Source organism: Chrysemys picta, chromosome 9 (assembly GCF_011386835.1).
Source record: "Chrysemys picta bellii isolate R12L10 chromosome 9, ASM1138683v2, whole genome shotgun sequence".
NCBI lineage: Eukaryota > Metazoa > Chordata > Testudines > Emydidae > Chrysemys > Chrysemys picta.
In genome coordinates this window covers 36,600,193-36,614,858 of record NC_088799.1, presented here as the reverse complement: position 1 = coordinate 36,614,858, position 14,666 = coordinate 36,600,193, and the positions used below count along the sequence as shown (strand labels likewise).

Sequence of the window (14,666 nt, the reverse complement as noted above, 5' to 3'; positions counted from 1 at the left end):
CTGATCAGGTCATGTCTGTGAAAAACACAAATGTACCTGGCAAAACATGATACAAAGCATGAATTGGTTAATACAGCAACTCTTAATTTTGCTGCTGAACATATGACAGACAGCAAAGTTCATTGTTGTAGCATGAAATGAAAAATGAAGCATCATAACATGGTGAAACAGAAGTGCACGTTTCATGCTTGACAGCTGGAAAAATGATCTCATACTCTTTCAGTATAGTGGGCAGAGAAAAATACTAGGGGCTGGGGAATCTCAGTTTCTAAGGCTTTTGAAGCATTCATGGATGCATGATAGCGCTGTTCCCTCACAGTTCTATGGTGACAAATAGAAGGATCTGTTTGTCCTTCTCTGGCATTTGCACTCAAAAACAAGATTGGGAAAACTACTACAGCTTCATGGCACTATCACAAGTAATCCACCTGGTTGCCTAGGAAAATGGCTATATTAGTTGAGCTCCAAACATTCATAGGATTAAAAAATAAAATGTACGTCAGCCGGGGCCGGCTCTAGCGTTTTTGCCTTCTCAAGCACACACACAAAAAGCCGCGATCGCGATCGGCAGCAGCTCTACTGCCACTTCATTCTATGGCGGCAATTCGGTGGCAGGTCCTTCGCTCCGAGAGGGAGTGACGGCCCCGCCGCCGAATGGCTGGACGTTCCGCCCCCCTCTTCATTGGCTGCCCCAGGCACCTGCTTGCTACATTGATGCCTGGAGCCAGCCCTGATGTCAGCTACTGTAACTGTAGGTCAGCTACCATATTTAAGAATGATGCCTCCAGAATGAAATTGATATACATTAATGATTTTATCTAAGTGTTAATCCCCACAGTAGTACTTAAAATAACAATGTAATCTACATTGTATAGGTAAAAAATAATTACCTTATTATATTTCGTTTTCCTAGATATCTGAAATTTTGCAGGCAAACCCTGAAAGGCACGAAATACATTTTGTAATGATTCTGTTTAGTGACACCATACTATTTTTCAAAAATTCTGAATCTCAATCTTTTTAAGAACACCCCAGATAAATCCACCACTTTGTTAGCAAATGATCCAAGATCTCCCGGAACTTGGGAAACAGAAGGGGAGACTATCACTTCCACTCAATTATTGCCCATCTCTTCTCCCTGGGTTTGGGATTCCTGCATGGTCGGGGGAAAAAACTGTGGGGATGTCTGCAGGAGGACAGTTTCTCCACCAACCTTATGGAAATTTTGTGGCTAAGTAAATGATGACCCAGTCAGTTCCATCTTATTCATCTTTCCCAGCTGAGCTGGTTAGGGGGTTCTGGGTTCAGTTCCAACCAGGGAGCCTGCAGGAGTTGTGCTCAGAAGGGGCCAGAGGAAATTAGGTCAGGACTAGGAGCCCATGGAATGTGAATAGCTCTGGAGGAGGTTTGGGGAGGCAAAGGCTTTCCTTTTCTCATGAGGAAGAGGAGTGGCAGCAAATCTCAACCCCAAACAGGAGAATTCATACAAAATTCTGTGAGGAAAACCCCAAAGAGTTTCCTATCTTTTCCCTGGAAATAGCCAACATAAGGATGATATGGTCTTTAATCATTAGCATGCCTGAATTTTACCCGAGAGAGTAAAACATACTATTACTACAGCAGCTGCTAGAGAACAATATTATTTAACAAACCAGCAAACAAACCAGAGAGTGAACTTACTCTAAAATACTGAAGAAGTCCGCTATCTCTGTGAATGGAGCTCTCTGCCAGTAGGAAATCAATGTATCTGGAACCAGACATCAAAACGTAGGAATTTAGCAATTATTGGAAACTGAGGATCCAAAGCCCACTGAAGACAGTGAAGAAGTTTTCTCTTGACTTTATACGAAGTTAACACTGCATGCTTCTTTTGACTGCATGCAGAGGATGTGCTTGAGAAGCCCCCCAGCACAGGTTTAATAGCAGTGTAGACAGTGAGGTGCAGCTTAGGCGAGTAGAATACAGACACGCCTGAAAGTGTGGACCTGTACTTGAATACATACCCTACATGGCTCTCTACTCATCCAAACTGCCTTCCCACTACACTGCAATTTTAAATCTTGTAGTGTCCCACTATGCAGGAAAAGACTCCAGCAGCAAGGAAAGGCTCTGGTGGGGGGAGGAAGCAGGGAAAGGCTCCTGCCACAGGGAAGAACTATGGCAGCTCTCTGCTGCTGGAGCCTTTTCCCGCTGCAGGGAAAGTCGCCAGCAGTGGGGAAAGGCTCTGGCAGCAGGGAGGTAGCAGGGTCTGAACCTTTCCCTGTTGACTCCCTCCTGCCATAGCCTTTCATTGACACATGTAGCTGTGCACCACAGTGTGGACGCAGCCTGCTTGTCACTGCAGCGTGTAGCCACACATATCCCACATGCTGCTGAAAGCAGTGTGTAGCATAGACGTAACATTAGGCTCTAAGGATTTTATAATATTACAAGTAAAAAAGTGCTTTTTAGGGTTTTTTTTTTTTTTACCTTCTGAAATTGTTTTCATAATGTGAAGGAAACACATAAGAAGGCTTCTAGTTTCAGCCTGATCTAACTTGTCGAAGCGAAGAGTTGATCCAATCAAAGACAAAGGTCTCGCAATCTGCGGAATTGGAAACACACTGGCTTATTGAGTATCAGGACAGACTTTTTAACTCTAAGAATTGTTTTCAAGTGTTTACGCATGTACCTTTTCACAGGTGTCAGTTCTCTCACTGTTTTTTTCATTGGTACTTGGGTTAGACTCAAGACTTGCTAAGGAAGCTCTGGAGTCAGCATGGTTTGCTGCAGAGATAGCTATTGATGAAAAGGCTGTAAACAAAAGTCACGGCAAACATGCTAAAATAATGTGTATGGGTACAAAAACTAATAGTAATAATGGAAAACCAAAAATATGTTGTATGTAGGATGGACAGCTTTGAACTGTTAACCTCTGTCATGAAGCTACTGGTGACTACATTTGGTACTGAAAACATGCAACAAATTGAAATAAAATGATACAGTTTTGCTGTTATTAATGGCATTAAAAAAATCCATTACTTTTTATGAAGGCCTGATTCAAAGCTCACTGAAGTCAGTAGAAAAACTCCCACTGACTTCAGTGGGCTTAGAAATGGGCCTTAGATGAAGTAAACAAAGTAAGTTGTGTTTCTTCCCCTCCATTATATTTTGAAAATATAAAAATGCTTGCCTTATTAAAAATTCACACCTGCAGTACAGCATGTAATGACTTCTTTGGAGTGTGACTTTTTGATGTTCCTAGCATACACTGTGAAGAAAGTGGCAACTCCCCATTCCATGGAGGTTTTAGAATTACAGGAGAATCTCTGTAAATATTTTTAAAGCATGAGGCAATTGCAAGAATACATTAGGAATTAATAAAACACTAAAGGCAAGGTTGGCATCATCACGAGAGGCAGTACAATAAGGAAACCAACAAAAGTAGGGTAGCTTCAGAAGAAAAATAAAATGTATCCAAAAATATTGGAAAGGAGGAGAAACACAGGATCGCTTGTTTCCCTGTATATCACATAAATGGGTTAATGATGATATTCTCGATGCAAGATACTTTTCAGCAGAAAGCACAATGGGGTGAAATACACAAAAATCTCTGTGTGTGTTATCAGCACTTCTTTAGTACCTGCTATAGAGTTCAGGACATCTTTGGAAAAAGATGTATCCACAGAGTTTGCATGTTTCATTGCTGTTTGACTCTGAAGTCCTCCCGCAGTGCTCAAGTCATCCCTAGATCCCTGCATTTCAAAGTGGGCAGAAACAAGAACTCAACTACATAATATCACTTTTTACAATCTCAGACTCAGCCTGTTCATTAATTTTATAATTACAGTACATCTGATCGGATCGCTTAGACACTGAGCTTAAAAACCTACTTTTAGCCGATTAGACAAGGCAGCCAGAAGAGATCAAGGCTTATCATAACACACTGAGTAACTATGTGGAATATGAAACCCGCTCATAAGCAGAGTTGCATATGACAGATCAAGTCTAAGAGTGTATTTGCTTCTTAAACCACTTGCATAAATGTCAGAAAAAGGGGCATTTTAATACTACTAGCAATTATCAAGGGAAACAGGTTGGCTTGCTGGAAGCTAAGGAGGGCCATAGCTTCTGCAGACACTTGCTCCTATTTTTTGGAGACTGAATATGGTCATATAAATAACTCATCTAATCTCCTTAGGGGCAGATGCAGACCATACATGCATTGTTCTAAACAATACTCCTACCAGGTGATTTATAGAATAGTGTTGGGCTGGATTCTGATCTGTGGTACACATGTGTAAATTCCAAAAAAGTAACTCCAGATTTCTACCAGAGCAACTGAGATCAGTATCTGGTCCATTGTGATTAACCTGAGATGCTGCAACCCCATTTCTCAGCCACTGATATACATCAGTGAATGCTGAATAGAGATCAACTAAGATTATAAAAAGCAGTTCTCAGACTTCTCTCTCAGTGCCTTTGTGACAGTGTACCCCATTAGGCTTTATGGGGAGGGGGTGCTTATAAATGTATGTATGACATAACTGGAATATGTTTTGTGCTGCCTGTGCCATGTAATATATCTCCGTAAAGGTTATGGTCTACTATATCTATTCATCCTATTTGTACATATATATATAATTTTCTACTTGAGGTTAAGAATATGGGCTGTATGCTTGCTTGGTTTCTTAGTAAGCTTTGGGAGGCTTTTGGTCAGCTTCTTTAGGAAGGAATTCGTCAGGTTAAGAACCTGATCAGGAAACACTTGGAGAACAATGCATCTTGGAATGCTCCAATCCACATGAGAAGTCTTCCTGGAGACATGCAAGATACCATGTGGACAATGGCGTTGGCCTGTAAAAACTGAGTCATGCAGGGGCATGTGACTTGCCCAGGTGACTCCAGAACTCCATCTTGGAGCTGGACTTTGCATAGAAGGGAGGAAGGGGGTCCCCACCCACAAGAGTCTATTTAAACCCGTGGGAGACCCCTCCATTTTGTCTTCAGCTGGCTAAAGAAGGAGCCTCTCCACCCCCCCAGGATACTTGAAGGAGACTGAAACAAAAGACAGTAACTACAGGGGGTGTGAGTGATTGCTGGACCCAGGCTAAAAGGAGATTAGCCTGTAAAAGGGAGCACTCTGGAACTGGTGAGGAAATTATCTGTATTCAGTTTGATTAGGCATAGATTTGCACATTTTATTTTATTTTGCTTGGTGACTTTGTTCTGTCTGTTACTACTTGGAACCACTTAAATCCTACTGTCTGTATTTAATAAAATCACTTTTTATTTAGTAATTTACTTAGAGTATGTATTAATACCTGGGGGAGCAAACAACTGTGCATATCTCTCTATCAGTGTTATAGAGGGCGAACAATTTAAGAGTTTGCCCTGCATAAGCTTTATGCAGGGTAAAACGGATTTATCTGGGTTTAGACCCCATTGGGAGTTGGGCATCTGAGCGCTAAAGACAAGCACCCTGGATCTGTGTCTGGAGCCAGACGGGAGTGTCTGGCTCAGCAAGACAGGGTGCTGGAGTCCTGAGCTGGCAGGGAAAACAGAAGCAGGGGTAGTCTTTGCACATCGGGTGGCAGTTCCCAAGGGGGTTTCTGTGATCCAACCCGTCACAGCCTTCATACCACATTTTTTTAGTGTGTTTCCCACAGATCAGATCTTGAACCTCTAACGGACAACCAAGGCCCTGATCCTGCTCACATTTATACATGTGTTTAAACTTATGCATGTCAGTGTTCCCATTGGCACCAAAGGAATACTCCTGTGCATAGTGTTAAGCACGTGCACAAGTGTTTGTAAGATCAGGACTCATGGCTGTACTGAAGTGGTACAGACTTCCTGCCAGGTCTTCTGCTTCTCAGGAGCCGGAGCAGCCTCACCACGAGAGCCTGCAAATCCAGCATTGCTTTTTATGAACCTGAACTTGTGAGTGTTGTATGGAAAGCTGCCACTAAGGCCAACTCAACATGAACCCCCCTGCAAATCTCTCTCCCTTCCCCACCCTCACCTCACCCTTCATTCTCAGGATGTGTCCTCTCCCTTCTTGATTGCGTTTCTGGAACTCTAGTCTGAAAATCTTCAGTCCCCTTTATAATTGTGGGTGGACTCTCCTTTTGTTAATGCTAGAGGAAGTAAGGGATATCAACAACTACAATGATTCATATTAAAGTTCTGAAAAAATGCATTAAGTTACCTGATTGGATGTATTTATATTGAAAGGAAAAATATCCTTCATGTAAATCCTTGGCAGATTGTCCAAAAGCATGCCATAGAGAGGCATGTACAGATTTGCTATTTGTGCCTGTTTATCCTAAGAGAGAGAAAAAAAATCCAAAGAAACAAATCATTGTAAACTGGGGAGTGAGTAGTATTCAAATGTATTTCACTGCATGAAAATATCAGTGGAAAGAATAAATAACACACTTACCTGATCTGCATATCGATCATCAAATGAATGTTTTGCCATGAGGTTTTTAAGCACAGCCAAAGCTAAGTGCCTAATATCCTGGTCCTCTTGCAGTGCATAGCCAACCTCTCGAAGCAGCAACCCAATTAAGAAATGTTTATGGCAAAATTCATTGGTCAGGGTGTATTCTGGAATATCTGGATCAGAACAGACAAGGATCTCATTTTATTTTTAAATGAACAATGTTAACATACATTCCAGAAATAAAGTTTTTCACAAAAATTCTCCAGGCAGGCTCATGTGTGAGTTTCAGAACAAATTAACAAACATCAATAACAAATATTTCTTAAGATCATGCAGTTTGTATAATTTATAAATGAATGACGATTTACATATATTGTTCTTGCCATCTGAGGTTCTCAGAGTAATTTACAAACATTGAATAAGCCTTCAAACACCCTTTTGAGGCATAGCATCTAAGTATTATCCCCATTTTATAGCTGAAGAAACTGAAACACAGAGATCCAAACATCCCATTGGTCAGATGATTTAAATGACTTCCCCAAGGTATCACCATAGTTCAGTGATAGAGCTGGGAATAAAAATCAAAACTCCTCAAGCCCAGTTTTATCTATTCACTGCTAACACTCCACATGTAGCACTGTAAGAAATTAAGCTCTTACCTGATGCACGATATTCCTGCGTTGATTCTGAAGGTGTCATAGAGTCTTGATTTATCATGAATAGAAAAGAAAAGACAAGGCAGGAATCATGCATTTTTACTAAATCAAATTAATGACATTATGATGATGTGTGAAAAGTATATTTGATTTTCTTTCCCTCTTTTGATGCTTAATCCAAAGCCCATCAGATTCAACAGAAAGATTACTATCGGCTTCAATGTGCTTTAGAGTAAGACCTTGGTTAATTGTCTATTTCGTTCATAATGGATGCATGATAAACATAGGGCTTTTTTAAATTCAGATTGGCATAGTAGAATAAGTAACTATGAGATACATTTCAGTTTTTTTAACAGAGTACTCTCTATATGCAGGCAGAGATTTTCACACTTCACATTTGCCAAGACACCCCAGCCAATAGCAAATTCTTGCAGAATAACGTAGAAACCAGAAATCATGGTGTTTGATCCACAAGATATACATTGGAAAAAGTGACTTTGACTGGAGGCAATTCAACCAAATGTGACTAAAATACCACTTTTCTCCTAGTAAAATATTAATGCAATAATAATGAATAATTAATACTTTACCCTCCATAAAGCCTGCTATGTTAAAGTCTCCCAACAGTTTACCAACAGAAATGCATTTAGCTTCACCACAGCTCTGTGAGGTTAGTACTACATTATCCTTTTGCTGATGAGGAAACTAACACACAGAGGAAAATACTCATGGGTGTATTGAGTAGCTCCTGCCTTCAGCAGGATCAAATCCTAAGTGACTTGCCCCAGGTCAAACAGGACGACCGGGAATAGAGCCTGGGGTGAAATCCAGGTTTAACTAAAGTCAGCACCAAAACTGCTCTATCATGCACTTTAACCACAAAACCAAGATTAAAGAAGTTGTTCCAGCTGTAAAGGGGGTGGGGAGAAAGCTCCTCTCTTACTCTGTTTTGCAGAAATGGCTAAGGAAGTGTAAAAGATGTGGAGATTAGACAGTGCATCATAAGGCCTCTTCTGCCTTAAAAGGCACTTTACTTGTGGTATAGGTGACTCACACTTGTCAGAATATATGTCTATAAGAGTTCAGTAAAGGGGGAAAAAGGAGTAGTACTGGCCACAACTAGGAGGCCACATTCAGAATACCATACACACTGAGTTTAGCTTTGGAGGGTAAGTACCCTCAGCCTATTGGTAGTGAAACCTCCATTTCAGAATGACAGGTTGCTGGGGATCTACTCCCTAAGGATAATCAGCTCATAGATACTAGAGACACAATGGCTTGAATGTACATTAACCAGATTAACAGGAACAGAAGAGCCTCCCACCTCCCCTAGTTACTGCTCATGGAACCTCACTAACCCCAGCTGAAGAGGATACAGCTTCCATCCTCCTTCACAGCTTTAAGTTCCTTCTTTTCTGCTGCACCTGCTCTCAAACCTCCTCCTAGTTTCAAACGTCTCTTCTTGCAGTTCTCATCTCTCAACCCAGTTTCAGTTTTAGTACTTCTCTCTCTGCAAGCACTCTAGGTCACTAAACCAAAATTTCCATTAAATGACTCACTTTAGAACAGGATTTCCAGGCATATTTGAGATGAGCAGAAATAAAGAAAGACCTGGAGAAGAGCTCTGTGTATCTTGAAAGCTTGTCTCTTTCACCAACAGCAGTTGGTCCAATAAAGGATATCACCTCTCTCGCCTTGTCTCAGAAATAAACAGATGTTTAAACTGGGAGATCTATCTTATCTCTTGTTAACATCACATCTATATCCTATTCTCTACTTTTATATCTAATGTCTAGATGTTATTCTTGGAGAGTTTATAGTACTTCCCATACTAACTGGCCTGAGAAATGTGACAATTAATACATTTCACAAGCCAATATATAAGGTGAGTTATTACCTGGAATGTTTGCAGATCGTATGGGCAGGCACAGAGGAATAAAGTGTTCATGGTGACAAACTTCTTGAAGAAAGTCAAATTTGTACTGATATAAAATCTGAAACACCACAATATTAAATAATTGGTATGGACTTTAATGACAACAGGAAACAAGTTTAAAAGTTACATTAATATTTCTCTCTACCCCAAAATCATTCCCATCAGCCACTAAAAACTAATGGTCTGTTATGTAATGCTATAGTACAGAATAAGATTAAAAACTTGGTTCCCCCTCCCCCAAATGATATTAAAGGCATTTGTCAGAACCATGCTTGCATTTTTTGTGGATTCCTGAAATTTAATTTCACACTGATTCTGTATGACTTTAACTAAATGACACTGTCATTTAAAAGCAGCTGTCACTTTAAGACCATGCACTGGCTCCCTTGGATGGCATATGCTGTTACTTAAACTCTTAGGAGGTATGATGCATCGCCTCCATTTCACATAATTCAGGGCTGTAGCAATCATTTCAATAGACTGTATCATTCACTGACCCAGCACTATGTAGTCACTAAAAAACAACAACATGACAATGATTTTGTGTGTTTCCTTTCCTCCTCACTCTTTTAATGAACTGAGTACCATGGTTTGGTAGTATTAGGCCTGACCCAAAGGTCAGCTGAAGTCAGTGGTAAGTCATTTCATTGATTTCATTGGGCTTTGGATCTGGCTCATACTGCTTTTGATAATACATATCATCAACTCCAGTCATTCCTTTCAATTGGTAATGGGAGGGCTGCTCATTAAAGTGTTATTGTGTTTTAATGAGCATTGATAGTATAACAAAGGGAACTATACAAACTATAACAAAGAGAAAAACTAATCCCCATGTTGCTGTGTGGGTGCATGTATCAGAGCATTTTAATAAGAATGAATACTGTGTAGCAACAATATTTTGCCTTTCTGTAGCACTTTCCTAACCAAAAGCTCCAGGTACTTTGCAACAGTTAATGAATTAAGCTTTGCAACTCCCATGTGAAATAACTATTCCCATTTTATAGATGGGAAACTGTCTTGCCCGAGGTCCTACAAGGAATATTTAGATTTGTTTCCTCTTCCCAAAACAATGTTCTAACTCATAAGAAACTATTTCCCAGGATGCTGTAGGACCAATTCATCAGAGCAACAATAAGCTGATACTACATCCCAGTATATGCATGTATCTGTAAAGGCCCAAATCTTGCCCCTTCTTAAAGGGTGCGAAGGATCCATGTCACAAATGCAATCTTTTCATTTCCACTGGGCAGTAGAGCTAGGATGCCACAAGCATTGAAAAGGGTCTAGACCAAAAAGGCTGGAAACCTTTTGTGGCTTATCTGAACTTTTCAGAACTTGTTGAGTAGAGCTGGTAAGGAATCTTCCATTGGAATTATCATATCTCCATGATGCACCATGGTCATGGTCAATCAGCCACAGAACTGGGCTGATAAAAGAGAATGGGGGCATGAGGCACTTGAACTAAAACTCTAGTGAGGCACCACAGCAGATCAGGGGAACACAAATAAACATTAAAATGAAAAATTACAATATTTCTGAATCCAAATTTTTTAATATTTTGGCTTTTGGTCCCATTTCAGGATAAAACAAACGTCAAAATATTGAAAATTTCAATGGATCAGTTCTACCGTTGAGTTTCATCCACACCTAGGATAAATTCACTTGAAGCAATGTTATGTACTAACACAACCACATATACTATTTCTTCAAATGGATAGATGTACAGTTCAACTTTCTAGAAGACTGGGATCAGCAAATTTTTTGTAAGTAAACAAGCAGTTAAAAACCAAAGTATGCAAGCCAATGAAAGCTTAACCTTGCTTCAAAACTGAATGACTGGCTCTTGTTTTGCTCTCTAGTTACAAAGCAAGACAAGCCAAGACACTGAGGATATTTTGGTATTTCCTCAAAGTCATAAGAATCTTTATAACTCATTTTATGCATATTCTTTTTCATTGGCGTCAAGTCTGTTACTGGCACATCTGTCTTGGCTCCTCATTGATTCTACTTTCAAATGTTCTCTGCAGACTATTTGGAAAGGAAGCTATGCTGTAGATATCATACATACATTTATCTTTGAGGATGTGCTAATTTCTGCTATACAGACTGACCAATCTCCAATAATTAACTGCTCTGTTAGCAATTAACTGGATGTTTTAATTAAACATGTTTTTGCTGCTGAACTGAACTGAAACATGTGGAAACAATTTTCAGCTTTTATAGAATTCTTTGCAGATTTATGATCTTCATGTAGAACACAATAACTAAGGGCCTGATTCTGCAGCTGTTCCTCTGATTATGTGAGACATCTGAGTACAGCTTGATGTAGTTAAAAAATTGTGAATAATTTCACTATCAAAGGCACCAAGTTTGGTTCTTTATAATTCATAGGCTCATCTTATTTATTTAGATCACTACTGAATATTTGTGAAAAAGTTAATGAATCATAAAAATTTCACAAACTTTTGCCGGATACCAAGAGTGCACTGTTTATTATTTGTTACTATCCTGCATATGTTTCTCTGATCCAACCATGGAGCAGAAACAAAACCATCTCACTTATGCTATTAATCACACCACATAAATAGTGAAGAGTTGACCAGACCAGTTTGTGATTTTGAAAAATATTGGTCAAGCTATTTCAGTGAGTATTTACAAATACATTAGAGGAAAATGAGCATGCAGTTCACAAATGACTCACTAACCTAAAATAGGGCTAGTGTCCTGATCTTGGAAGGAACTACACAGGGATTGACCTCTGTACATCAACAGATCCCCATTGAAGTTCAATTGAGTTCTGCACAGACATAGGAGTCCAGCTATATCAGAGGTTCTCAAACTGGGGGTCAGGACCCCTCAGGGAGTTGTGAGGTTATTACATGGGGGGTCGCGAGCTGTCAACCTCCACCCCAAACCCCACTTTGCCTTCAGCATTTATAATGGTGTTAAATATATAAAAAGTGTTTTTAATTTATAAGGGGGCACTTAGAGGCTTGCTATGTAAAAGGGGTCACCAGTTAAAAAGGTTTGAGAGCCACTGAGCTATGTGAAGCTCCTTGCAGGATCAGGACCTAAATTTGTAACACATTCTTTATAGTAAATAATTTGATGAACTCTACTTCTGAGCATGGAGTAACTACAGAATGGATCGTAAATAGTTTCATCCTGAAAATACTCTACTATCAAGTCCCCTTTAAAAAACTATAGCTCATACCTTGGGGTCCCCTGAGCTGAACATTCTTACATAGCTGTTGACCATCTTAAATACAAATCCACGATCCATAAACGTAAAACAGCGCTAAGGAAAAAAATAGAATGTTTATAATTGTATATCTACTATCAATAGCACAGGGCCAGATTTACCAGTACAATCTGTCTGCATTGTGCCTCTCCAATGATGTGTGGCTAAAATTACTACCATAGTGTACAAGTAATTAGGAGTGAGTTTATCTGAGGAAATGGCACTTCAAATACTGTAGCACTCAAAGGCAGGTAGCATATGATGCAAGCTGAGCTAAATATTTGCTTCAAAGCAATGATTCTTGAATCCAGCCAAACAACTCTCTGACTATGAACTAGGTTCTCTCTCTGGGAGCAAATACACGTCATTACTCTACGTTATTATGAGAACCGCAGCTTGATGAGGCCAGATGGTTGGGAGATGTAAAGTTTGTTATAGTGCTCAAGCCTACAGTTACTGATATTCTTTCCCAGAGTGGGACAGTCTTGCAGGGTCAGCAAGGACTTTAACAACTGTAATCCTGGGGACCAAGTCCATCACACAGATCACAGATGCTCTTGAACTGTACAAGAATAAAAAACCCCAGAGTGTACAGTACATGGCATTCAAATCTGGCTGCTGCAAAATCTGGTCTGGAGATGTTTAAAAAAGATGAACTCAAACTGGAACGGGTGCAGAGAAGGGCGACCAGGATGATCAGAGGAATGGAAAACCTGTCATATGAAAAGAGATTAGAGGAGCTTGGGTTGTTTAGTCTGACAAAACGAAGGCTGAGGGGGGATATGATTGCTATCTTTAAATATGTCAGAGGGATAAATACAAGGGAAGGAGAGGAATTATTCCAGCTTAGTACTAATGTGGACACGAGAACGAATGGATATAAACTGGCCGTGGGGAAGTTCAGGCTTGAAATTAGACGAAGGTTTCTGACCGTCAGAGGGGTGAAATATTGGAACGGCCTTCCGAGGGAAACGGTGGGGGCGACGGACCTGTCTGGTTTTAAGATTAAGTTAGATAAGTTTATGGAGGGAATGGTTTAATGGTAAAACACAGTAGCCAAGGAAAACCAAGCAACGGTACGTAAATAGCATAATGGCCAACAAGGGTCAGGCTGGAGACTCTTGCCTACATGCTCGGGGTATTACTGATCGCCATATTTGGGGTCGGGAAGGAATTTTCCTCCAGGGTAGATTGGCTGAGCCTCTGGAGGTTTTTCGCCTTCCTCCGCAGCATGGGGCAGGGATCACCAGCAGGAGGGTCTCTGCCGATTGAAGTCACTAAAACACAGGATTGGGGACTTCAACGGCAGAGTCCAGGGAAGGGTCTTGTGGCCTGCAGCATGCAGGGGGTCAGACCAGATGATCATAATGGTCCCTTCTGACCTTAAAGTCTATGAGTCTATGTCAAGCCATTTCTTTAGTTTACATAATTTGTTATGGCAGACCAGAAAAAAAGCAAGGACCAGATGAATTGCAGCATAACACGGCTTTATCGCTTGTTCAAATATATAACATGTAAAAATAACAGGCAGAACTGCAATAGTAACACAGGTGCAATACTGACATGAAATACTGGCAAGCCATGTCACCCTCTCAGTGATGTAATGCATTGGGTAAATAGAACTCATGCCAGCTAGAATAACAGCAGATAAGGTTTCCACACAGCACCTGAAATGGAGACCATTTCGGAGGACTTTAGATCTATTATTTATTAAAGTGTGCCAAGAGAGACTACATCCTCTGTATTGCTAGTTTTCTTGATAACTTCACAGGAACAATTTATTTCCTGTATATTTTTTCCAAGAGCTGTGTTTCAATCTGCCACAGAGAGATTCACCCCTTAGTCTCAGTATATGTTGTACAATACACTCTATGGGCTAGTCTACACTACCCTCCCGGATCAGCGGGTAGAAATCGATCTCTCGGGGATCGATTTATCGCGTCTCATCTAGACAGATAAATCGATCCCCGAATCGACGCGCTTACTCCCACCTCGTCAGGAGGAGTAAGCGCCGTCGATGGGGGAGCCGCGGTGGTCGATTTGCTGCCGTCCTCACAGCGGGGTAAGTCGAATAGGATACGCCGAATTCAGCTACACTATTCACGTAGCTGAATTTGCGTCTTAAATCGACCCCCCCCCTTAGTGTAGACCTAGCCCATATGTCACTACAGGGATCAGCAACCTTTCAGAAATGGTGTACCAAGTCTTCATTTATTCACTCTGATTTAAGGTTTTGCGTGCCAGTAATACATTTGAACGTTTTTAGAAGGTCTCTTTCTATAAGTCTATAATATATAACTAAACTATTGTTGTATGTAAAGTAAATAAGGTTTTTAAAATATTTAAGAAGCTTCATTTAAAATTAAATTAAAATGCAGAGTTCCCCGGACCGGTGGCCAGGACCCG

The 14,666-nt window shown here is 40.4% G+C and overlaps 1 protein-coding gene across 15 annotated transcripts in view; it reads right to left on the bottom strand.

The window, feature by feature from the left end:
* The window catches only part of DOCK10 (dedicator of cytokinesis 10), a 226,103-nt gene that overhangs the window by 39,389 nt on the left and 172,048 nt on the right, over window positions 1-14,666 (bottom strand). For 13 of the 15 annotated variants that reach the window (XM_065558013.1, XM_008165874.4, XM_065558014.1 and 10 more), the window contains 10 exons: window positions 12,234-12,317; window positions 8,981-9,077; window positions 7,087-7,131; window positions 6,425-6,600; window positions 6,191-6,307; window positions 3,623-3,734; window positions 2,672-2,793; window positions 2,470-2,584; window positions 1,681-1,747; window positions 891-938 (listed from right to left, as the gene is read on the bottom strand). In XM_065558013.1, coding sequence (XP_065414085.1) covers window positions 891-938; window positions 1,681-1,747; window positions 2,470-2,584; window positions 2,672-2,793; window positions 3,623-3,734; window positions 6,191-6,307; window positions 6,425-6,600; window positions 7,087-7,131; window positions 8,981-9,077; window positions 12,234-12,317 — 983 coding nt within the window. The remainder of the gene's footprint in view (window positions 1-890; window positions 939-1,680; window positions 1,748-2,469; window positions 2,585-2,671; window positions 2,794-3,622; window positions 3,735-6,190; window positions 6,308-6,424; window positions 6,601-7,086; window positions 7,132-8,980; window positions 9,078-12,233; window positions 12,318-14,666) is intronic. The other 2 variants (XM_065558012.1, XM_065558015.1) reach the window with 1 other exon arrangement.